This window comes from Lampetra fluviatilis, chromosome 73 (assembly GCF_964198595.1).
Source record: "Lampetra fluviatilis chromosome 73, kcLamFluv1.1, whole genome shotgun sequence".
NCBI classification, from domain to species: Eukaryota; Metazoa; Chordata; class Hyperoartia; order Petromyzontiformes; family Petromyzontidae; genus Lampetra; species Lampetra fluviatilis.
In genome coordinates this window covers 3219522-3246629 of record NC_136347.1, presented here as the reverse complement: position 1 = coordinate 3246629, position 27108 = coordinate 3219522, and the positions used below count along the sequence as shown (strand labels likewise).

At 55.7% G+C, this 27108-nt stretch overlaps 1 protein-coding gene across 3 annotated transcripts in view; it reads right to left on the bottom strand.

The window, feature by feature from the left end:
* Window positions 1-27108, bottom strand: part of RBPJ (recombination signal binding protein for immunoglobulin kappa J region) — an 83494-nt gene that overhangs the window by 11460 nt on the left and 44926 nt on the right. For 2 of the 3 annotated variants that reach the window (XM_078883809.1, XM_078883812.1), the window contains 3 exons: window positions 19380-19430; window positions 8750-8887; window positions 2602-2669 (listed from right to left, as the gene is read on the bottom strand). In XM_078883809.1, the coding sequence (XP_078739935.1) occupies window positions 2602-2669; window positions 8750-8887; window positions 19380-19430 (257 nt within the window). The remainder of the gene's footprint in view (window positions 1-2601; window positions 2670-8749; window positions 8888-19379; window positions 19431-27108) is intronic. The other variant, XM_078883811.1, reaches the window with a different exon arrangement.

The following is a 27108-nucleotide window of genomic DNA, read 5'->3' as shown; positions in this document are numbered from 1 at the left end:
ACGTGAGTGTGTAGGTGTGTGTCTGTCTCTGTGTGTGTACGTGTGTGAGTGTATGTGTGTAGGTGTGTGTCTGTGTGTGTCTGTCTGTGTCTGTGTGTGTACGTGTGAGTGTGTGTATGTGTGAGTGTGACCGAGTGTGTGTGAGACTGTGTGTACGTATGTGAGTGTGTGTGTACATGTGAGTGTGTGTGTAGGTGTGTGTCTGTCTGTGTCTGTGTGTGTGTACGTGTGTCATGTGTGTAGGTGTGAGTGTGTGTGTCTGTGTGTGTGTACGTGTTAGTGTGTGTGTACGTGTTAGTGTGTGTGTACATGTGAGCGTGTGTGTACGTGTGAGTGTGTACGTGTGTACGTGTGTGTACGTGTGAGTATGTGTACGTGTGAGTGTGTGTCTACGTGTGAGTGTGTACGTGTGAGTGTGTCTGTCTGTGTGTCTGTCTGTGTGTCTGTCTGTGTGTCTGTCTGTGTGTCTGTCTGTGTAGGTGTGTGTCTGTCTGTGTGTGTACGTGAGTGTGTGAGTGTGTGTACGTGCGAGTTTGTCTGTACGTATGAATGTGTGTGTACGTGTGAGTGTGTCCGTCTGTCTGTGTGTACATGTGTACGTGTGAGTGTGTGTACGTGTGAGAGTGTACGTGTGAGTGTACTTGTGTGTGAGTGTGTGTGTAGGTGTGTACGTGTGTGCAGGTGTGTACGTGTGCGTACGTGTACGTGTGAGTGTGTGTATAGGTGTGTGTCTGTCTGCGTCTGTGTACATGTGTCATGTGTGTACGTGTGAGTGTGTGACTGTGTGTGGGGAGCGGTGGGTGTAGTGGTTAGCGCGCTGCGCTATGAACCTGGCGACCCGGGTTCGATTCCCGCTCACGGCCAACACCAGTGACGATTATCTGAACCGGTCCCGGCCTCCCCTAGGTCGACTCAGCCTTAAATGAGTACCTGGTTCGGTGTGTAAACATCGCCACTGGGGAGACAAAGGCGGTCGGGCGTGGTGCTGGCCACCCACCCCCCTCGTGTGCCGTTCCGGCCTTCATAGGTGCTCGCTAACAACACTTGCCCCTACAGTCTGTTAAGGCTACATGGGGGATCTTTGTCTTTGTGAGTGTACGTGTGTGTGCACGTGTGAGTGTGTGTGTAGGTGTGAGTGTGTGTGTGTGAGTGTGTGTACGTGTGAGTGTACGTGTGTGTGTACGTGTGTGAGTGTACGTGTGTGTGTGTGTACGTGTGACTGTTTGTGTACGTGTGACTGTGTGTGTACGTATGTGTGTACGTGTGTGTGTGTGTACGTGTGTGTGTGTGTACGTGTGTGTGTGTGTACGTGTGTGTGTGTGTACGTGTGTGTGTACGTGTGACTGTGTGTGTGTACGTGTGTGTGTGTACGTGTGACTGTGTGTGTACGTGTGTGTGTGTAGGTGTGTGTGTGTACGTGTGAGTGTGTGTAGGTGTGTGTGAGTGTGTGTGTACGTGTGACTGTGTGTGTACGTGTGACTGTGTGTGTACGTATGTGTGTACGTGTGTGTGTGTGTACGTGTGTGTGTACGTGTGACTGTGTGTGTGTACGTGTGTGAGTGTACGTGTGACTGTGTGTGTACGTGTGTGTGTAGGTGTGTGTACGTGTGACTGTGTGTGTACGTGTGTGTGTACGTGTGTCTCTGTGTGTGTGTGTACGTGTGACTGTGTGTGTACGTGTGTGTGTACGTGTGACTGTGTGTACGTGTGTGTGTACGTGTGTGTGTGTGTACGTGTGTGTACGTGTGACTGTGTGTGTACGTGTGTGTACGTGTGTACACGTGTGACTGTGTGTGTACGTGTGTGTGTGTACGTGTGACTGTGTGTGTACGTGTGTGTGTGTACGTGTGTGTGTGTGTACGTGTGACTGTGTGTGTACGTGTGACTGTGTGTGTACGTGTGTGACTGTGTGTGTACGTGTGACGGTGTGTGTACGTGTGACTGTGTGTGTACGTGTGTGTGTGCGTGTGTCTCTGTGTGTGTGTGTAGGTGTGAGTGTGTGTAGGTGTGTGTGAGTGTGTGTACCAGGCGTGGTAGTGCCATGCCCGTCACGGAGCACACCAGCTTCACCGTCTGCCCGTAGTGGATGTATCCGTGTGTGAGTGTACGTGTGTGTACGTGTGTGTGTGTGTAGGTGTGTGTACGTGTGTGTGTGTGTAGGTGTGTGTACGTGTGTGTGTGTACGTGTGAGTGTGTGTACCAGGCGTGGTAGAGCCATGCCCGTCACGGAGCACACCAGCTTGACCGTCTGCCCGTAGTGGATGTATCCGTGTGTGAGTGTACGTGTGTGTACGTGTGTGACTGTGTGTGTACGTGTGTGTTTAGGTGTGTGTACGTGTGAGTGTGTGTAGGTGTGTGTGAGTGTGTACCAGGCGTGGTAGAGCCATGCCCGTCACGGAGCACACCAGCTTGACCGTCTGCCCGTAGTGGATGTATCCGTGTGTGAGTGTACGTGTGTGTACGTGTGTGTGTAGGTGTGTGTACGTGTGACTGTGTGTGTACGTGTGACTGTGTGTGTACGTGTCCGTGTGTGTGCGTGTGTCTCTGTGTGTGTACCAGGCGTGGTAGAGCCATGCCCGTCACGGAGCACACCAGCTTCACCGTCTGCCCGTAGTGGATGTATCCGTCCCGCACCGTGAACTCCTCACCCTCCGACTCTTCATCGTCCACTGTACAAACGAGACACAGGCAAAGGTCCCCCGTGTAGCCTCTAGCAGCGCTGTCGGGGCAAGTGCTGTTAGTAGCAGCAGCAGTGCCTATGAAGGTAGACACAGGCAAAGGTCCCCCGTGTAGCCTCTAGCAGCGCTGTCGGGGCAAGTGCTGTTAGTAGCAGCAGCAGCGCCTATGAAGGTAGACACAGGCAAAGGTCCCCCGTGTAGCCTCTAGCAGCGCTGTCGGGGCAAGTGCTGTTAGTAGCAGCAGTGCCTATGAAGGTAGACACAGACAAAGGTCCCCCGTGTAGCCTCTAGCAGCGCTGTCGGGGCAAGTGCTGTTAGTAGCAGCAGCGCCTATGAAGGTAGACACAGGCAAAGGTCCCCCGTGTAGCCTCTAGCAGCACTGTCGGGGCAAGTGCTGTTAGTAGCAGCAGTGCCTATGAAGGTAGACACAAGCAAAGGTCCCCCGTGTAGCCTCTAGCAGCACTGTCGGGGCAAGTGCTGTTAGTAGCAGCAGCAGCGCCTATGAAGGTAGACACAGGCAAAGGTCCCCCGTGTAGCCTCTAGCAGCGCTGTCGGGGCAAGTGCTGTTAGTAGCAGCAGCAGTGCCTATGAAGGTAGACACAGACAAAGGTCCCCCGTGTAGCCTCTAGCAGCACTGTCGGGTCAAGTGCTGTTAGTAGCAGCAGCGCCTATGAAGGTAGACACAGGCAAAGGTCCCCCGTGTAGCCTCTAGCAGCTGGAGAGGCAAGTGCTGTTAGTAGCAGCAGCAGCGCCTATGAAGGTAGACACAGGCAAAGGTCCCCCGTGTAGCCTCTAGCAGCTGGAGAGGCAAGTGCTGTTAGTAGCAGCAGTGCCTATGAAGGTAGACACAGGCAAAGGTCCCCCGTGTAGCCTCTAGCAGCGCTGTCGGGGCAAGTGCTGTTAGTAGCAGCAGCACCTATGAAGGTAGACACAGGCAAAGGTCCCCCGTGTAGCCTCTAGCAGCGCTGTAGGGGCAAGTGCTGTTAGCAGCAGCAGCGCCTATGAAGGTAGACACAGGCAAAGGTCCCCCGTGTAGCCTCTAGCAGGGCTGTCGGGGCAAGTGCTGTTAGTAGCAGCAGCACCTATGAAGGTAGACACAGACAAAGGTCCCCCGTGTAGCCTCTAGCAGGGCTGTTGGGGCAAGTGCTGTTAGTAGCAGCAGCAGCGCCTATGAAGGTAGACACAGGCAAAGGTCCCCCGTGTAGCCTCTAGCAGCTGGAGAGGCAAGTGCAGTTAGTAGCAGCAGCAGCGCCTATGAAGGTAGACACAGGCAAAGGTCCCCCGTGTAGCCTCTAGCAGGCTGTAGGGCAAGTGCTGTTAGCAGCAGCAGCAGCACCTATGAAGGTAGACACAGGCAAAGGTCCCCCGTGTAGCCTCTAGCAGCTGGAGAGGCAAGTGCTGTTAGTAGCAGCAGCGCCTATGAAGGTAGACACAGGCAAAGGTCCCCCGTGTAGCCTCTAGCAGCTGGAGAGGCAAGTGCTGTTAGTAGCAGCAGTGCCTATGAAGGTAGACACAGGCAAAGGTCCCCCGTGTAGCCTCTAGCAGCGCTGTCGGGGCAAGTGCTGTTAGTAGCAGCAGCACCTATGAAGGTAGACACAGGCAAAGGTCCCCCGTGTAGCCTCTAGCAGCACTGTAGGGGCAAGTGCTGTTAGTAGCAGCAGCGCCTATGAAGGTAGACACAGGCAAAGGTCCCCCGTGTAGCCTCTAGCAGCACTGTAGGGGCAAGTGCTGTTAGTAGCAGCAGCAGCGCCTATGAAGGTAGACACAGGCAAAGGTCCCCCGTGTAGCCTCTAGCAGCGCTGTCGGGGCAAGTGCTGTTAGTAGCAGCAGCAGTGCCTATGAAGGTAGACACAGGCAAAGGTCCCCCGTGTAGCCTCTAGCAGCTGGAGAGGCAAGTGCTGTTAGTAGCAGCAGTGCCTATGAAGGTAGACACAAGCAAAGGTCCCCCGTGTAGCCTCTAGCAGGCTGTAGGGGCAAGTGCTGTTAGTAGCAGCAGCAGCGCCTATGAAGGTAGACACAGGCAAAGGTCCCCCGTGTAGCCTCTAGCAGGCTGTAGGGGCAAGTGCTGTTAGTAGCAGCAGCAGTGCCTATGAAGGTAGACACAGGCAAAGGTCCCCCGTGTAGCCTCTAGCAGCTGGAGAGGCAAGTGCTGTTAGTAGCAGCAGCGCCTATGAAGGTAGACACAGGCAAAGGTCCCCCGTGTAGCCTCTAGCAGCGCTGTCGGGGCAAGTGCTGTTAGTAGCAGCAGCAGCGCCTATGAAGGTAGACACAGGCAAAGGTCCCCCGTGTAGCCTCTAGCAGGGCTGTCGGGGCAAGTGCTGTTAGTAGCAGCAGCAGCGCCTATGAAGGTAGACACAGGCAAAGGTCCCCCGTGTAGCCTCTAGCAGCTGGAGAGGCAAGTGCTGTTAGTAGCAGCAGCAGCGCCTATGAAGGTAGACACAGGCAAAGGTCCCCCGTGTAGCCTCTAGCAGCACTGTCGGGTCAAGTGCTGTTAGTAGCAGCAGCGCCTATGAAGGTAGACACAGGCAAAGGTCCCCCGTGTAGCCTCTAGCAGCTGGAGAGGCAAGTGCTGTTAGTAGCAGCAGCAGCGCCTATGAAGGTAGACACAGGCAAAGGTCCCCCGTGTAGCCTCTAGCAGGCTGTAGGGCAAGTGCTGTTGGTAGCAGCAGCAGCGCCTACGAAGGCCAGTACTGTGTGGCACACGAGAGATGGGGGGGGGGGGCTAAACGGGCGCAGCACGGGCTGGAGAAGAGTGAGTGGGTGAGTGGGTGGGTGAGTGAGTGTATGGGTGGGTGAGTGGGTGAGTATGGGTGAGTGAGTGGGTGAGTGTATGGGTGGGTGAGTGTATGGGTGGGTGTATGGGTGGGTGAGTGTATGGGTGGGTGAGTGTATGGGTGGGTGAGTGTATGGGTGGGTGAGTGTATGGGTGGGTGAGTGTATGGGTGGGTGAGTGTATGGGTGAGTGTATGGGTGGGTGAGTGTATGGGTGGGTGAGTGTATGGGTGGGTGAGTGTATGGGTGGGTGAGTGTATGGGTGGGTGAGTGTATGGGTGGGTGAGTGGGTGAGTATGGGTGAGTGAGTGGGTGAGTGTATGGGTGAATAAGTGGGTGAGTGTATAGGTGAGTGAGTGGGTGAGTGGGTGGGTGAGTGAGTAGGTGGGTGAGTGAGTGGGCGGGTGTGGGAGTGAGTGGGTGAGTGGGTGGGTTGGTGAGTGAGTGAGTAGGTGAGTGTGTGAGCGAGTGGGCGGGTGTGTGAGTGGGTGAGTGTGTGAGTGGGCGGGTGTGTGAGTGGGCGAGTGAGTGGGCGGGTGTGTGAGTGGGTGGGTGAGTGTGTGTGTGAGTGAGTGTGTGAGTGAGTGTATGAGTGAGTGAGTGGGTGAGTGGGTGAGTGAGCGAGTGACACGGGCTAGAGAAGAGACGGAGTGACGTGGTACAGGAGGACGTGGAGCTGAGTGGACTTGCCGATGACTGCTACCAGCGGTGTCAAGATCGGCCTCTGTGGAGGAGGAGGCTCGTGAAGGACGCTGCACCAGGCTAGGTGCACCTTGAGGCTACTGGGCAGTTGGAGGCAGTCGCCCTCCAGCAGCAACAGCGGAGTGTGACAGAGGAGCGAGGCTCACAACAACGAGCGGAGCGCCGGGCGGATAAGGCGCAGCAAGTTGGCACAGTGGTGGGGTTACAGAACCGAGTTCGATTGCCTCTGTGGCAGAGGTCGCAAACGGGTTTTGATTCCTTACCCGTACCCGGCCGCACCAGGGTCGCAAACGGGTACCCGTACCCGTACCCGGCCGTACCCGTACCCGGCCGGGTACGGGTATAGGGTCTATGGGTAGTGTTGAGTCTATGGGCAGTGTTGAGTCTATGGGCAGTGTTGAGTCTATGGGTGACAGTGTTGAGTCTATGGGCAGTGTTGAGTCTGTGGGCAGTGCTGAGTCTATGGTGCAGTGTTGAGTCTATGGGCAGTGTTGAGTCTATGGGTGACAGTGTTGAGTCTGTGGTGCAGTGTTGAGTCTGTGGTGCAGTGTTGAGTCTATGGGTAGTGTTGAGTCTATGGGCAGTGTTGAGTCTATGGGCAGTGTTGAGTCTATGGGTGACAGTGTTGAGTCTATGGGCAGTGTTGAGTCTGTGGGCAGTGCTGAGTCTATGGTGCAGTGTTGAGTCTATGGGCAGTGTTGAGTCTATGGGTGACAGTGTTGGGTCTGTGGTGCAGTGTTGAGTCTGTGGTGCAGTGTTGAGTCTATGGGTAGTGTTGAGTCTATGGGCAGTGTTGAGTCTATGGGCAGTGTTGAGTCTATGGGTGACAGTGTTGAGTCTATGGGCAGTGTTGAGTCTGTGGGTGGCAGTGCTGAGTCTATGGTGCAGTGTTGAGTCTGTGGTGCAGTGTTGAGTCTGTGGTGCAGTGTTGAGTCTGTGGTGCAGTGTTGAGTCTATGGGCAGTGTTGAGTCTGTGGGCAGTGTTGAGTCTGTGGGCAGTGTTGAGTCTATGGTGCAGTGTTGAGTCTATGGTGCAGTGTTGAGTCTATGGGCAGTGTTGAGTCTGTGGGCAGTGTTGAGTCTGTGGGCAGTGTTGAGTCTATGGGGCAGTGTTGAGTCTATGGGCAGTGTTGAGTCTATGGGCAGTGTTGAGTCTGTGGGCAGTGTTGAGTCTATGGGCAGTGTTGAGTCTATGGGCAGTGTTGAGTCTATGGGCAGTGTTGAGTCTATGGGCAGTGTTGAGTCTGTGGGCAGTGTTGAGTCTGTGGGCAGTGTTGAGTCTATGGGGCAGTGTTGAGTCTGTCGGCAGTGTTGAGTCTATGGGCAGTGTTGAGTCTGTGGGCAGTGTTGAGTCTATGGGCAGTGTTGAGTCTATGGGCAGTGTTGAGTCTATGGGCAGTGTTGAGTCTATGGGCAGTGTTGAGTCTGTGGGCAGTGTTGAGTCTGTGGGCAGTGTTGAGTCTATGGGGCAGTGTTGAGTCTATGGGCAGTGTTGAGTCTATGTGCAGTGTTGAGTCTGTGGGCAGTGTTGAGTCTGTGGGCAGTGTTGAGTCTGTGGGCAGTGTTGAGTCTATGGGCAGTGTTGAGTCTATGGGCAGTGTTGAGTCTATGGGCAGTGTTGAGTCTATGGGCAGTGTTGAGTCTATGGGTGACAGTGTTGAGTCTATGGTGCAGTGTTGAGTCTATGGGCAGTGTTGAGTCTATGGGTGACAGTGTTGAGTCTATGGTGCAGTGTTGAGTCTATGGGCAGTGTTGAGTCTATGGGCAGTGTTGAGTCTATGGGCAGTGTTGAGTCTATGGGCAGTGTTGAGTCTATGGGCAGTGTTGAGTCTATGGGCAGTGTTGAGTCTATGGTGCAGTGTTGAGTCTATGGTGTAGTGTTGAGTCTATGGGCAGTGTTGAGTCTATGGGCAGTGTTGAGTCTATGGGTGACAGTGTTGAGTCTATGGTGCAGTGTTGAGTCTATGGGCAGTGTTGAGTCTATGGTGCAGTGTTGAGTCTATGGGCAGTGTTGAGTCTATGGTGCAGTGTTGAGTCTATGGGCAGTGTTGAGTCTATGGGCAGTGTTGAGTCTATGGGCAGTGTTGAGTCTATGGGCAGTGTTGAGTCTATGGGCAGTGTTGAGTCTATGGTGCAGTGTTGAGTCTATGGGCAGTGTTGAGTCTATGGTGCAGTGTTGAGTCTATGGGCAGTGTTGAGTCTATGGTGCAGTGTTGAGTCTATGGGCAGTGTTGAGTCTATGGTGCAGTGTTGAGTCTATGGGCAGTGTTGAGTCTATGGGCAGTGTTGAGTCTATGGTGCAGTGTTGAGTCTATGGTGCAGTGTTGAGTCTATGGGCAGTGTTGAGTCTATGGTGCAGTGTTGAGTCTATGGTGCAGTGTTGAGTCTATGCTGCAGTGTTGAGTCTATGGGCAGTGTTGAGTCTATGGTGCAGTGTTGGGTCTGTGGGTAGCCGGGTATCGGGTAGGGTACGGGTATCGGGTACCCGGTTGCGACCTCTGGTCTGTGGCCCTTCACCCCCACCCCCCCCCACCCTCCCCCCCACCCTCCCCCCACCCCTACCCCCCCCCACCCCCCCCCCCCCGCCCCCCACTCACACAGGTGGATGTAGAACGCCCCCCACTGCTGGGAGCTGGCGTGGAAGTTGCCCCCCTCGACGTGCAGGTAGCGCGTGCTCACCGTCTGCGAGCGCAGCCGGTTGAACAGCGCCACCTTGGTGCCCGACGCTATGCACACTGCACACGCGGAGACACGGGGAGACACGCGGAGACACGGTGAGAGACACGCGGGGAGACACGGAGAGACAGAGACACGGTGAGAGACGGAGAGACATGGTGAGACACGGGGAGATACACGTGGTGCCCGACGCTATGCACACTGCACACGCGGAGACACGGAGGGGGACACGGGGGGACACGAGGGGAGACACGGTGAGACACGCGGAGACACGCGGAGACACGGTGAGACACGGAGAGACACACAGAGAGACAAGGAGAGACACGGTGAGACACGGGGAGACACGGTGAGACACACAGGGAGACACGGGGGGACACGGGGGGACACGGGGGGAGACACGGTGAGACACGCGGAGACACGCGGAGAGACACGGTGAGACACGGAGAGACAAGGAGAGACACGGGGGGACACGGGGGGAGACACGGTGAGACACGCGGAGACACGCGGAGAGACACGGTGAGACACGGAGACACGCGGGGAGACACGCGGAGACACGGTGAGACACGGAGACACGCGGGGAGACACGCGGAGACACGCGGAGACACGGTGAGACACGGAGAGACACACAGAGAGACAAGGAGAGACACGGTGAGACACGGGGAGACACGGTGAGACACACAGGGAGACACGGGGGGACACGGGGGGACACGGGGGGAGACACGGTGAGACACGCGGAGACACGCGGAGAGACACGGTGAGACACGGAGAGACAAGGAGAGACACGGGGGGACACGGGGGGAGACACGGTGAGACACGCGGAGACACGCGGAGAGACACGGTGAGACACGGAGACACGCGAGGAGACACGCAGAGACACGGAGAGACACAGAGAGACACATGGAGAGACACACGGAGAGACACGGTGAGACACGGGGAGACACGGGGAGACACGGGGAGACACGGGGAGAGAGACGCGGTGAGACACGGTGAGACACGCAGAGACACGCGGAGAGACACGGAGACACGATGAGAGACACGCGGGGAGACACGGAGAGACAGAGACACGGTGAGAGACGGAGAGACATGGTGAGACACGGGGAGATACACGTGGTGCCCGACGCTATGCACACTGCACACGCGGAGACACGGAGGGGGACACGGGGGGACACGGGGGGAGACACGGTGAGACACGCGGAGACACGCGGAGACACGGTGAGACACGGAGAGACACACAGAGAGACAAGGAGAGACACGGTGAGACACGGGGAGACACGGTGAGACACACAGGGAGACACGGGGGGACACGGGGGGAGACACGGTGAGACACGCGGAGACACGCGGAGAGACACGGTGAGACACGGAGAGACACACAGAGAGACAAGGAGAGACACGGGGGGACACGGGGGGAGACACGGTGAGACACGCGGAGACACGCGGAGAGACACGGTGAGACACGGAGACACGCAGAGACACGGAGAGACACAGAGAGACACACAGAGAGACACATGGAGAGACACACGGAGAGACACGGTGAGACACGGGGAGACACGGGGAGACACGGGGAGAGAGACGCGGTGAGACACGGTGAGACACGCAGAGACACGCGGAGAGACACGGAGACACGGTGAGAGACACGCGGGGAGACACGGAGAGACAGAGACACGGTGAGAGACGGAGAGACATGGTGAGACACGGGGAGACACACGTGGTGCCCGACGCTATGCACACTGCACACGCGGAGACACGGGGAGAGACACGCGGAGACACGGAGAGACACGGTGAGACACGGTGAGACACGGAGAGATACGGTGAGACACACACAGACAGAGACACGCTGAGACACGGTGAGACACACGTGAAGACACGACGCTATGCACACGCAGAGACACGGGGAGACACGCGGAGACAAAGAGAGACACGGTGAGACACACGGAGACACGCGGGGAGACACGCGGGGAGACACGGTGACACGCGGGGAGACACGCTGGGACACGGTGAGACACGGAGACACGCGGGGAGACGCGGGGAGACACGGTGAGACACGGTGAGACACGCGGGGAGAGACACGGTGAGACACGCGGAGAGACGGGGAGACACGGAGAAACACGGAAAGACACACACGGAGACACGCGGGGAGACACGCAGGGAGACACGGTGAGACACGGGGACATGCAGGGAGACACGGAGAGACACACACAGACAGAGACACGCTGAGACACACGTGGAGACACGACGCGATGCACACTGCACACGCAGAGACACGCGGGGAGACACGCGTAGACACACGGAGACACGGAGAGACACGCACTATGCACGCTGCACACGCAGAGACGGAGCCATTGCTACAGATAGACTCAACACTGTACCATAGACTCAACACTGCACCACAGACTCAACACTGCACCATAGACTCAACACTGCCCATAGACTCAACACTGCCCATAGACTCAACACTGCCCATAGACTCAACACTGCACCATAGACTCAACACTGCCCATAGACTCAACACTGTACCATAGACTCAACACTGCACCATAGACTCAACACTGTACCATAGACTCAACACTGTACCATAGACTCAACACTGCACCATAGACTCAACACTGCCCATAGACTCAACACTACCCATAGACTCAACACTGCACCATAGACTCAACACTGCACCACAGACTCAACACTGCCCATAGACTCAACACTGCCCATAGACTCAACACTGCCCATAGACTCAACACTGCCCATAGACTCAACACTGCCCATAGACTCAACACTGCCCATAGACTCAACACTGCCCATAGACTCAACACTGCCCATAGACTCAACACTGCCCATAGACTCAACACTGCACCATAGACTCAACACTACCCATAGACTCAACACTGCCCATAGACTCAACACTGCCCATAGACTCAACACTGCCCATAGACTCAACACTGCCCATAGACTCAACACTGCCCATAGACTCAACACTGCCCATAGACTCGACACTGCCCATAGACTCGACACTGCCCATAGACTCAACACTGCCCATAGACTCAACACTGCCCATAGACTCAACACTGCCCATAGACTCAACACTGCCCATAGACTCAACACTGCCCATAGACTCAACACTGCACCATAGACTCAACACTGCCCATAGACTCAACACTGCCCATAGACTCGACACTGCCCATAGACTCAACACTGCACCATAGACTCAACACTGCCCATAGACTCAACACTGCCCATAGACTCAACACTACCCATAGACTCAACACTGCCCATAGACTCAACACTGCCCATAGACTCAACACTGCCCATAGACTCAACACTGCCCATAGACTCGACACTGCCCATAGACTCAACACTGCACCATAGACTCAACACTACCCATAGACTCAACACTGCCCATAGACTCGACACTGCCCATAGACTCAACACTGCACCATAGACTCAACACTGCCCATAGACTCAACACTGCACATAGACTCAACACTGCACCATAGACTCAACACTGCCCATAGACTCGACACTGCCCATAGACTCAACACTGCACCATAGACTCAACACTGCCCATAGACTCAACACTACCCATAGACTCAACACTGCCCATAGACTCAACACTGCCCATAGACTCGACACTGCCCATAGACTCGACACTGCCCATAGACTCAACACTGCCCATAGACTCAACACTGCCCATAGACTCAACACTGCCCATAGACTCAACACTGCCCATAGACTCAACACTGCCCATAGACTCAACACTGCCCATAGACTCAACACTGCCCATAGACTCAACACTGCCCATAGACTCAACACTGCACCATAGACTCAACACTGCCCATAGACTCAACACTACCCATAGACTCAACACTGCACCATAGACTCAACACTGCCCATAGACTCAACACTGCCCATAGACTCAACACTGCCCATAGACTCAACACTGCACCATAGACTCAACACTACCCATAGACTCAACACTGCACCATAGACTCAACACTGCCCATAGACTCAACACTGCCCATAGACTCAACACTGCACCATAGACTCAACACTGCCCATAGACTCAACACTACCCATAGACTCAACACTGCCCATAGACTCAACACTGCCCATAGACTCAACACTGCCCCATAGACTCAACACTGCCCCATAGACTCAACACTGCACCATAGACTCCACACTGCCCATAGACTCAACACTGCCCATAGACTCAACACTGCACCATAGACTCAACACTGCACCATAGACTCAACACTGCACCATAGACTCAACACTGCCCATAGACTCAACACTGCCCATAGACTCAACACTGCCCATAGACTCAACACTGCCCATAGACTCAACACTGCCCATAGACTCAACACTGCACCATAGACTCAACACTGCACCATAGACTCAACACTGCCCATAGACTCAACACTGCACCATAGGCTCAACACTGCACCATAGACTCAACACTACACCATAGACTCAACACTGCACCATAGACTCAACACTGCCCATAGACTCAACACTACCCATAGACTCAACACTGCACCATAGACTCAACACTGCCCATAGACTCAACACTGCACCATAGGCTCAACACTGCACCATAGACTCAACACTACACCATAGACTCAACACTGCACCAGACTCAACACTACCCATAGACTCAACACTGCACCATAGACTCAACACTGCACCATAGACTCAACACTGCCCATAGACTCAACACTGCCCATAGACTCAACACTACCCATAGACTCAACACTGCCCATAGACTCAACACTACCCATAGACTCAACACTGCACCATAGACTCAACACTGCCCATAGACTCAACACTGCACCATAGGCTCAACACTGCACCATAGACTCAACACTACACCATAGACTCAACACTGCACCAGACTCAACACTACCCATAGACTCAACACTGCCCATAGACTCAACACTGCCCATAGACTCAACACTGCCCATAGACTCAACACTGCCCACAGACTCAACCCACGAACCCACACACACACTCACCCACACACACACTCAACCACCCACCCACCCACTCACCCACTCACCCACACACACACTCACCCACCCACCCACTCACCCACTCACTCACTCACCCACTCACTCACCCACTCACTCACTCACTCACCCACTCACTCACTCACTCACCCACCCACTCACCCACCCACTCACTCACCCACCCACTCACCCACCCACTCACTCACCCGCCCACTCACTCACCCACCCATCCACTCACCCACACACTCACTCGCTTACCCACCCACTCACCCACTCACTCACCCACCCACTCACCCGCCCATCCACTCACCCACACAACCACTCACTCACCCACACAACCACTGACTCACTCACCCACACACTCACCTCATTCACCCACACAACCACTCGCTCACTCACCCACACAACCACTCGCTCACTCACCCACACAACCACTCACCCAGCTCACTCACCCACTCACCCAACCACTTACTCACCCACACAATCATCCACACATTCACTAACCCACCCACCCACCTGCCTGCTCGCCCCACTCACTTACCTACTCATCCATTCACCCACTGACTCAATCACTCTCATTCATTCACCCACTCACCCACCCACCTACTCACCCGCTCACTCAATCACCCACCCAATCACTCACCCACCCACCCAACTACTCACCTACCCACCTGCCTACTCACACACTCACCTACCCATTCTCTCACACACCCACCCACCCATTCTCTCACCGACCCACTCAATCACTCACCCACCTGCCCACTCACCTACTCACTCACTCACCCACCCACCCATTCACTGACCCACCCAATCAATAACCCAGCCACCCACTCGCCCACTCACCCACTGACTCAACCAAGTACCAACTCACCACCACCACCACCACAGTAACCCGAGGCTCAATTCAAGGCGTGCGTTTCTCAGCTGTCAAACTATTACTCCCCCACACTCACTTACTCACCCACCCAACTACTCACCCACCCACCTGCCCACTCACTCACCTACTCACTCACCCACCCACCCATTCTCTCACCGACCCACCCAATCACTCACCCACCTGCCCACTCACCTAGTCACTCACTGACTCACCCACCCACCCAATCACTAACCCACCCAACTACTCACCCACCCACCTGCCCACTCACTCACCTACTCACTCACCCACCCACCCAATCTCTCACGGACCCACCCAATCACTCACCCACCTGCCCACCAACCCAATCACTCACCCACCTGCCCACTCACCTAGTCACTCACTCACCCACCCACCCACCCAATCACTAACCCACCCAATCACTCACTCACCCACCTGCCCACTCACCTACTCACTCACCCACCCACCCAATCACTCACCCACCCACCCAATCAATAACCCCCCCACTCGCTCGCTCACCCACCCACTAACCTGTCCACTCACCCACTGACTCACCCACTCAACAACTCACCACCACCACCACCACCACAGTAACCCGAGGCTCAATTCAAGGCGTGCGTTTCTCAGCTGTCAAACTATTACTCACCCACACTCACTTACTCACCCACCGAACTACTCACCCACCCACCTGCCCACTCACTCACCTACTCACTCACCCACCCACCCATTCTCTCACCGACCCACCCAATCACTCACCCACCTGCCCACCCACCCACTAACCCGCCTACTCACCACCCACTGACTCAACAACTCACCACCACCACCACCATCATCCCTCCGCCTCCCCAAGGGCTCCAATCACAGTAACCCGAGGCTCAATTCAAGGCGCGTGTTAGTAGCTGTCAAACTATTACTCACCCACACTACTCACTTACTCACCCACCCAATCATCCACACATTCACTAACCCACCCACCCGCCTATTCGCCCCACTCACTCACCTACTCATCCATTCACCCACTGACTCAATCACTCTCATTCATTCACCCACCCACCCACCTGCCCACTCACTCACCTACTCACACACTCACCCACCCATTCTCTCACCCACCCAACCACCCAATCACCCACCCACCTGCCCACTCACCCAACTACTCACCCACCCACCCGCCCATTCTCTCACCGACCCACTCAATCACTCACCCACCTGCCCACTCACCTACTCACTCACTCACCCACCCACCCATTCACTGACCCACCCAATCAATAACCCAGCCACCCACTCGCCCACTCACCCACTGACTCAACCACGTACCAACTCACCACCACCACCACAGTAACCCGAGGCTCAATTGAAGGCGTGCGTTTCTCAGCTGTCAAATTATTACTCACCCACACTCACTTACTCACCCACCCAACTACTCACCCACCCACCTGCCCACTCACTCACCTACTCACTCACCCACCCACCCATTCTCTCACCGACCCAACCAATCACTCACCCACCTGCCCACTCACCTAGTCACTCACTCACTCACCCACCCACCCATCCACCCAATCACTAACCCACCCAATCACTCACTCACCCACCTGCCCACTCACCTACTCACTCACTCACCCACCTACTCACTCACTCACCCACCCACCCACCCAACTACTCACCCACCCACCCACTCGCTCGCTCACCCACTGACTCAACCACTCAACAACTCACCACCACCACCACCACAGTAACCCGAGGCTCAATTCAAGGCGTGCGTTTCTCAGCTGTCAAATTATTACTCACCCACACTCACTTACTCACCCACCCAACTACTCACCCACCCACCTGCCCACTCACTCACCTACTCACTCACCCACCCACCCATTCTCTCACCGACCCACCCAATCACTCACCCACCTGCCCACTCACCTAGTCACTCACTCACCCACCCACCCACCCATCCACCCAATCACTAACCCACCCAATCACTCACTCACCCACCTGTCCACTCACCTACTCACTCACTCACCCACCCACCCAATCACTCACCCACCTGCCCACTCACCTAGTCACTCACTCACCCACCCACCCAATCACTCACCCACCTGCCCACTCACCTAGTCACTCACTCACCCACCCACCCATCCACCCAATCACTAACCCACCCAATCACTCACTCACCCACCTGCCCACTCACCTACTCACTCACTCACCCACCTACTCACTCACTCACCCACCCACCCAACTACTCACCCACCCACCCACTCGCTCGCTCACCCACTGACTCAACCACTCAACAACTCACCACCACCACCACCACAGTAACCCGAGGCTCAATTCAAGGCGTGCGTTTCTCAGCTGTCAAACTATTACTCACCCACACTCACTTACTCACCCACCCAACTACTCACCCACCCACCTGCCCACTCACTCACCTACTCACTCACCCACCCACCCATTCTCTCACCGACCCACCCAATCACTCACTCACCTGCCCACTCACCTAGTCACTCACTCACCCACCCACCCATTCACTCACCCACCTGCCCACTCACCTAGTCACTCACTCACCCACCCATCCACCCAATCACTAACCCACCCAATCACTCACTCACCCACCTGCCCACTCACCTAGTCACTCACTCACCCACCCACCCAATCACTCACCCACCTGCCCACTCACCTAGTCACTCACTCACCCACCCACCCATCCACCCAATCACTAACCCACCCAATCACTCACTCACCCACCTGCCCACTCACCTACTCACTCACTCACCCACCTACTCACTCACTCACCCACCCACCCAACTACTCACCCACCCACCCACTCACTCGCTCGCTCACCCACTGACTCAACCACTCAACAACTCACCACCACCACCACCACAGTAACCCGAGGCTCAATTCAAGGCGTGCGTTTCTCAGCTGTCAAACTATTACTCACCCACACTCACTTACTCACCCACCCAACTACTCACCCACCCACCTGCCCACTCACTCACCTACTCACTCACCCACCCACCCATTCTCTCACCAACCCACCCAATCACTCACCCACCTGCCCACTCACCTAGTCACTCACTCACCCACCCACCCACCCATCCACCCAATCACTAACCCACCCAATCACTCACTCACCCACCTGCCCACTCACCTACTCACTCACTCACCCACCTACTCACTCACTCACCCACCCACCCAACTACTCACCCACCCACTCGCTCGCTCACCCACTGACTCAACCACTCAACAACTCACCACCACCACCACCACAGTAACCCGAGGCTCAATTCAAGGCGTGCGTTTCTCAGCTGTCAAACTATTACTCACCCACACTCACTTACTCACCCACCCAACTACTCACCCACCCACCTGCCCACTCACTCACCTACTCACTCACCCACCCACCCATTCTCTCACCGACCCACCCAATCACTCACTCACCTGCCCACTCACCTAGTCACTCACTCACCCACCCACCCATTCACTCACCCACCTGCCCACTCACCTAGTCACTCACTCACCCACCCATCCACCCAATCACTAACCCACCCAATCACTCACTCACCCACCTGCCCACTCACCTAGTCACTCACTCACCCACCCACCCAATCACTCACCCACCTGCCCACTCACCTAGTCACTCACTCACCCACCCACCCACCCATCCACCCAATCAATAACCCACCCAATCACTCACTCACCCACCTGCCCACTCACCTACTCACTCACTCACCCACCTACTCACTCACTCACCCACCCACCCAACTACTCACCCACCCACCCACTCGCTCGCTCACCCATTGACTCAACCACTCAACAACTCACCACCACCACCACCACCACCACAGTAACCCGAGGCTCAATTCAAGGCGTGCGTTTCTCAGCTGTCAAACTATTACTCACCCACACTCACTTACTCACCCACCCAACTACTCACCCACCCACCTGCCCACTCACTCACCTACTCACTCACCCACCCACCCAGTCTCTCACCGACCCACCCAATCACTCACCCACCTGCCCACTCACCTAGTCACTCACTCACCCACCCACCCACCCATCCACCCAATCACTAACCCACCCAATCACTCACTCACCCACCTGCCCACTCACCTACTCACTCACTCACCCACCTACTCACTCACTCACCCACCCACCCAACTACTCACCCACCCACCCACCCACCCACTCGCTCGCTCACCCACTGACTCAACCACTCAACAACTCACCACCACCACCACCACCACAGTAACCCGAGACTCAATTCAAGGCGTGCGTTTCTCAGCTGTCAAATTATTACTCACCCACACTCACTTACTCACCCACCCAACTACTCACCCACCCACCTGCCCACTCACTCACCTACTCACTCACCCACCCACCCAGTCTCTCACCGACCCACCCAATCACTCACCCACCTGCCCACTCACCTAGTCACTCACTCACCCACCCACCCACCCATCCACCCAATCACTAACCCACCCAATCACTCACTCACCCACCTGTCCACTCACCTACTCACTCACTCACCCACCTACTCACTCACTCACCCACCCACCCAACTACTCACCCACCCACCCACTCGCTCGCTCACCCACTGACTCAACCACTCAACAACTCACCACCACCACCACCACCACAGTAACCCGAGGCTCAATTCAAGGCGTGCGTTTCTCAGCTGTCAAACTATTACACCTTCAATGGTGCTGTCTGTTGCTGGCCTCTTGGCGTTTGGGGTCTTTAGGCCTGTCCTCAGCCGCCGTGATAGAAAACACAGGACACACGCACGTACACACACACACACGCACGCACGTGTAAATACACACGCGCACGCACACGTGCGTACACACACACACGCACACACACACGTGTAAATACACACACGCACACACACACACACACGCGCACACGTGTAAATACACACGCGCACGCACGCGCACGTACACACACACACACACGCACGCACGTGTAAATACACACACGCACGCACACGCACGTACACACACACACACGCACACACGTGTAAATACACACGCGCACGCACACGTGTAAATACACACGCACACACACGCGTACACGCACGTACACACACACGCACACACGCACGCACACACGCACGCACACACGTGTAAATACACACGCACTGACACGCACGTACACACACACACGCGCACACACGCACGTACACACACACTCACACACGTACACACACACACGCGCACACACGTGTAAATACACACGCGCACGCACACGTGTAAATACACACGCACACACACGCGTACACGCACGTACACACACACGCACACACGCACGCACACACGCACGCACACACGTGTAAATACACACGCACTGACACGCACGTACACACACACACGCGCACACACGTGTAAATACACACGCGCACGCACACGTGTAAATACACGCACTGACACACGCACGTACGCACGCACTGACACACGTACACACACACACGTGTAAATACACACGCACTGACACACACGTACACACACACACGTACACACACACACGCACGCACACGCATGTGTAAATACACAAGCACTGACACACACACGCAGACACACGTACACACACACACACGTAGACACACACGTACACACACGTACACACACGCACGTGTAAATACACACGCACTGACACAAAGACAAAGACAAAGATCCCCCGTATAGCCTTAACAGACTGTAGGGGCAAGTGCTGTTAGCGAGCACCTATGAAGGCTGCCACTGAGGCACACGAGGGGGGTGGGTGGCCAGCACCACGCCCGGCCGCCTTTGTCTCCCCGGTGACGATGTTTACTACACACCGCACCAGGTACTCATTTGAGGCTGAGTCGACCTAGGGGAGGCCCGGGACCGGTTCAGATAATCGTCACTGACGGTGTTGGCCGTGAGCGGGAATCGAACTCGTGTCGCTGGGTTCATAGCGCAGCGCGCTAACCACTACACCCACCGCTCCCCACTGACACACACACGCACACACACACGTACACACACACACGTACACACACACACGTACACACACGCACACACGTACACACACACACGCACACACACACACGCACACACACACGTACACACACGCACGCACACACACACGTACACACACGCACGCACACACACACGTACACACACACACGCACACACACACGTACACACACACACGTACACACACACACGTACACACACGCACACACGTACACACACACACGCACACACACACACGTACACACACACACGCACACACACACGTACACACACACACGTACACACACACACGCACACACACACACGTACACACACACACGCACACACACACGTACACACACGCACACGTACACACACACACGTACACACACACACGTACACACACACACGTACACACACACACGTACACACACACGTACACACACACGTACACACACACACGTACACACACGCACGTACACACACGCACGTACACACACACACGTACACACACACGTACACACACACACGCACATACACACACACACACGTACACACACGCACGTACACACACACACGTACACACACGCACATCTAAATACACACGCACGTACACACACACACACGTACACACACGCACACGTGTAATACACACACGTACACACACACACGTACACACACGCACGTACACACATGTACACACGTACGTACACACACACACGTACACACACACACGTACACACACACACGTACACACACACACGTACACACACACACGCACACACACACACGTACACACACACGCGCACACACACACACGTACACACACACACGTACACACACACACGTACACACACACGTACACACACACGTACACACACGTACACACACACGTACACACACACGTACACACACACGTACACACACACACGTACACACACACGTACACACACACGTACACACACACACGTACACACACGCACGTACACACACACACGTACACACACACGTACGCACACACACGTACACACACACACGCACACACACACACGTACACACACGCACGTACACACACACGTACACACACACGTACACACACACACGTACACACACACGTACACACACACGTACACACACACACGTACACACACGCACGTACACACACACACGTACACACACACGTACGCACACACACGTACACACACACACGCACACACACACACGTACACACACGCACGTACACACACACACGTACACACACACACGTACACACACACACGTACACACACACACGTACACACACGCACGTACACACACACACGTACACACGTACGTACACACACACACGCACACACACACACGTACACACACACACGTACACACACGCACGTACACACACACACGTACACACACACACGTACACACACACGTACACACACACACGTACACACACACGTACACACACACACGTACACACACACACGTACACACACACACGTACACACACACACGTACACACACACACGTACACACACGCACGTACACACACGCACGTACACACACGCACGTACACACACGCACGTACACACACACACGTACACACACACACGTACACACACACGTACACACACACACGTACACACACACACGTACACACACACGTACACACACACACGCACGTACACACACGTACACACACGCACTGACACACACACGTACACACACACACGCACTGACACACACGCACTGACACACACACGTACACACACACACGCACGTACACACACACACGCACGTACACACACGCACGTGTAAATACACACGCGCTGTGCCAGGCTAGGTGCAGGAGCCTAATGGGATAGAAGTAACAGGTGCCACGGGTCGACTGACTGAGATGACGCACCAACAGTGCCCCCTACTGCGCCAACTCACTGACACACAAAGCACACACACGCACAGACGCTTACACACACAACACACACTACACACGCACACACACTACACACGCACACACACTACACACGCACAGACGCTTACACACGCACACTACACACGCACAGACGCTTACACACGCACAGACGCTTACACACGCACACACTACACACTATACACGCACAGACGCTTACACACACACACTACACACGCACAGACGCTTACACACACAACACACACTACACACGCACACACACTACACACGCACACACACTACACACGCACAGACGCTTACACACGCACACTACACACGCACAGACGCTTACACACGCACAGACGCTTACACACGCACACACTACACACTATACACGCACAGACGCTTACACACACACACACACTACACACGCACAGACGCTTACACAAAGCACACAGGCACACACGCACACACGCTTACACACGCACACTACACACGCACAGACGCTTACACACACAAAGCACACAGGTACACACGCACTGACACACACACGTACACACACACACTACACACTACACATGCACAGACGCTTACACACACAACGCACACTACACACGCACAGACGCTTACACACACAAAGCACACAGGTACACACGCACTGACACACACACGTACACACACACACTACACACTACACACGCACAGACGCTTACACACACAACACACTACACACGCACACACACTACACACGCACAGACGCTTACACACACACACTACACTACACACACACAGACGCTTACACACGCACACACACTACACACGCACAGACGCTTACACACGCAACACACTACACACACAACACACACACGTACACGCACACGCACACACACTACACACACACACATTATACACATTCACAATCGTAAATACACAGGCGGCGCACACGGATACACACGGACACACACACACGAACGTTTAAATACACACGCACTGACACACACACGTACACACACACACTGACACACACGTACACACACACACACGTACACACACACACACTGACACACACGTACACACACACTGACACACACGTACACACACACACGCACACACACACGTACACACACACACACGTACACACACACACACACGTACACACACGTACAGACACACACACACTGACACACACGTACACACACACACGCACACACACACGTACACACACACACACGTACACACACACACACGTACACACACGTACACACACACACACTGACACACACGTACACACACACGGACACACACGGACACACACAAACGAACGTGTAAATACACACACACTGACACACACACACACACACACGGACACGCACACACGTGTAAATACACACACTGACACACACACACGGACACGCACACACGTACGTGTACATACAAAGACAAAGATCCCCCGTATAGCCTTAACGGTCTGTTGGGGCAAGTGCTGTTAGCGAGCACCTATGAAGGCCGGCACGGCACACGAGGGGGTGGGTGGCCAGCACCACGCCCGGCCGCCTTTGTCTCCCCAGTGATAGCACCGCACCAGGTACTCATTTGAGGCCCAGTCGACCTAGGGGAGGCCCAGGACCGGCTCAGATAATGGCTATCACTGGTGTTGGCTGTGAGCGGGAATCAAACCCCGGGTGTAACGGGATCATAGTGCAGTGCACCAACCACCTCACCATCGCTCCTCACTCGCTAACTCACTTTCATCCACACTCTTACCCACCCACTCACCCACTCACTCACCCACCCACTCACTCACCCACTCACCCACCCACTCACCCACTCACCCACCCACTCACCCACTCACCCACCCACTCACCCACTCACTCACCCACCCACTCACTCACCCACTCACCCACTCACCCTCACACACACCCACCCACTCACTCACCCACTCACCCTCACACACACTCACTCACTCACCCACCCACCCACTCACTCACTCACCCTCACACACACCCACCCACTCACTCACCCACCCACCCACTCACCCTCACACTCACCCACGCACTCACTCACTCACCCACTCACCCTCACACACACCCACTCACCCTCACACACACTCACTCGCTAACTCACATTCATCCACACTCTTACCCACCCACTCACCCACCCACTCACTCACCCACCCACTCACCCTCACACTCACCCACTCACTCACCCACCCACTCACCCACCCACTCACTCACTCACCCACTCACCCTCACACACACCCACTCACCCTCACACACACTCACTCGCTAACTCACATTCATCCACACTCTTACCCACCCACTCACCCACTCACTCACCCACCCACTCACTCACCCACTCACCCACTCACCCTCACACTCACTCACCCACTCACTCACCCACTCACCCACCCACTCACCCACCCACCCACTCACTCACCCACTCACCCACTCACCCTCACACACACCCACCCACTCACTCACCCACTCACCCTCACACACACTCACTCACTCACCCACCCACCCACTCACTCACTCACCCTCACACACACCCACCCACTCACTCACCCACCCACTCACTCACCCTCACACTCACCCACTCACTCACTCACCCTCACACACACTCACTCGCTAACTCACATTCATCCACACTCTTACCCACCCACTCACCCACTCACTCACTCACTCTCACACTCACTCACCCACTCACCCACTCACTCACCCACTCACCCACCCACTCACCCACTCACCCACCCACTCACCCACTCACTCACCCACCCACTCACTCACCCACTCACCCACTCACCCTCACACACACCCACCCCTTCACTCACCTACTCACCCTCACACACACTCACTCACTCACCCACCCACCCACTCACTCACTCACCCTCACACACACCCACCCACTCACTCACCCACCCACTCACTCACCCTCACACTCACCCACTCACTCACTCACCCACCCACTCACTCACCCACTCACCCACTCACCCTCACACACACCCACCCCTTCACTCACCTACTCACCCTCACACACACTCACTCACTCACCCACCCACCCACTCACTCACTCACCCTCACACACACCCACCCACTCACTCACCCACCCACTCACTCACCCTCACACACACCCACTCACTCACTCACCCTCACACACACACACTCGCTAACTCACATTCATCCACACTCTTACCCACCCACTCACCCACTCACCCTCACACTCACCCACCCACCCACTCACCCTCACACTCACTCACTCGCTAACTCACATTCATCCACACTCTTACCCACCCACTCACCCACCCACTCACTCACCCACCCACCCTCACACTCACCCACCCACTCACTCACCCACTCACTCCCCTACCCACTCACCCTCACACACACCCACCCACTCACCCACTCACTCACTCACCCACCCACTCACTCACCCACTCACCCACTCACCCTCACACACACCCACCCACTCACCCACTTAGGCATTCACTCACTCACCCTCACACACACCCACCCACTCACTCACTCCCCTACCCACTCACCCTCACACACACTCACTCACTCACTCACCCACTCACCCTCACACACACCCACTCACTCACTCACTCACCCACTCACCCTCACACACACCCACTCACCCTCACACACACTCACTCGCTAACTCACATTCATCCACACTCTTACCCACCCACTCACCCACCCACTCACTCACCCACCCACTCACCCTCACACTCACCCACTCACTCACCCACCCACTCACCCTCACACACACCCACCCACTCACCCACTTAGGCATTCACTCACTCACCCTCACACACACCCACCCACTCACTCACTCCCCTACCCACTCACCCTCACACACACCCACCCACTCACCCACCTACCCACTCACCCACTCACTCACCCACCCACTCACTCACCCTCCCACTCACTCACCCACCCACCCACTCACCCTCACACTCACCCACGCACTCACTCACTCACCCACTCACCCTCACACACACCCACTCACCCTCACACACACTCACTCGCTAACTCACATTCATCCACACTCTTACCCACCCACCCACTCACCCACTCACTCACCCACCCACCCACTCACCCTCACACTCACCCACCCACTCACCCACCTACCCACTCAACCACCCACTCACCCTCACACTCACCCACCCACTCACTCACTCCCCTACCCACTCACCCACCTACCCACTAACCCACTCACTCACCCACCCACTCACTCACCCACCCACCCACTCAACCACCCACTCACCCTCACACTCACCCACCCACTCACTCACTCCCCTACCCACTCACCCACCTACCCACTAACCCACTCACTCACCCACCCACCCACTCACCCACCTACCCACTCAACCACCCACTCACCCTCACACTCACCCACCCACTCACTCACTCCCCTACCCACTCACCCACCTACCCACTAACCCACTCACTCACCCTCCCACTCACTCACCCACCCACCCACTCACCCTCACACTCACCCACGCACTCACTCACTCACCCACTCACCCTCACACACA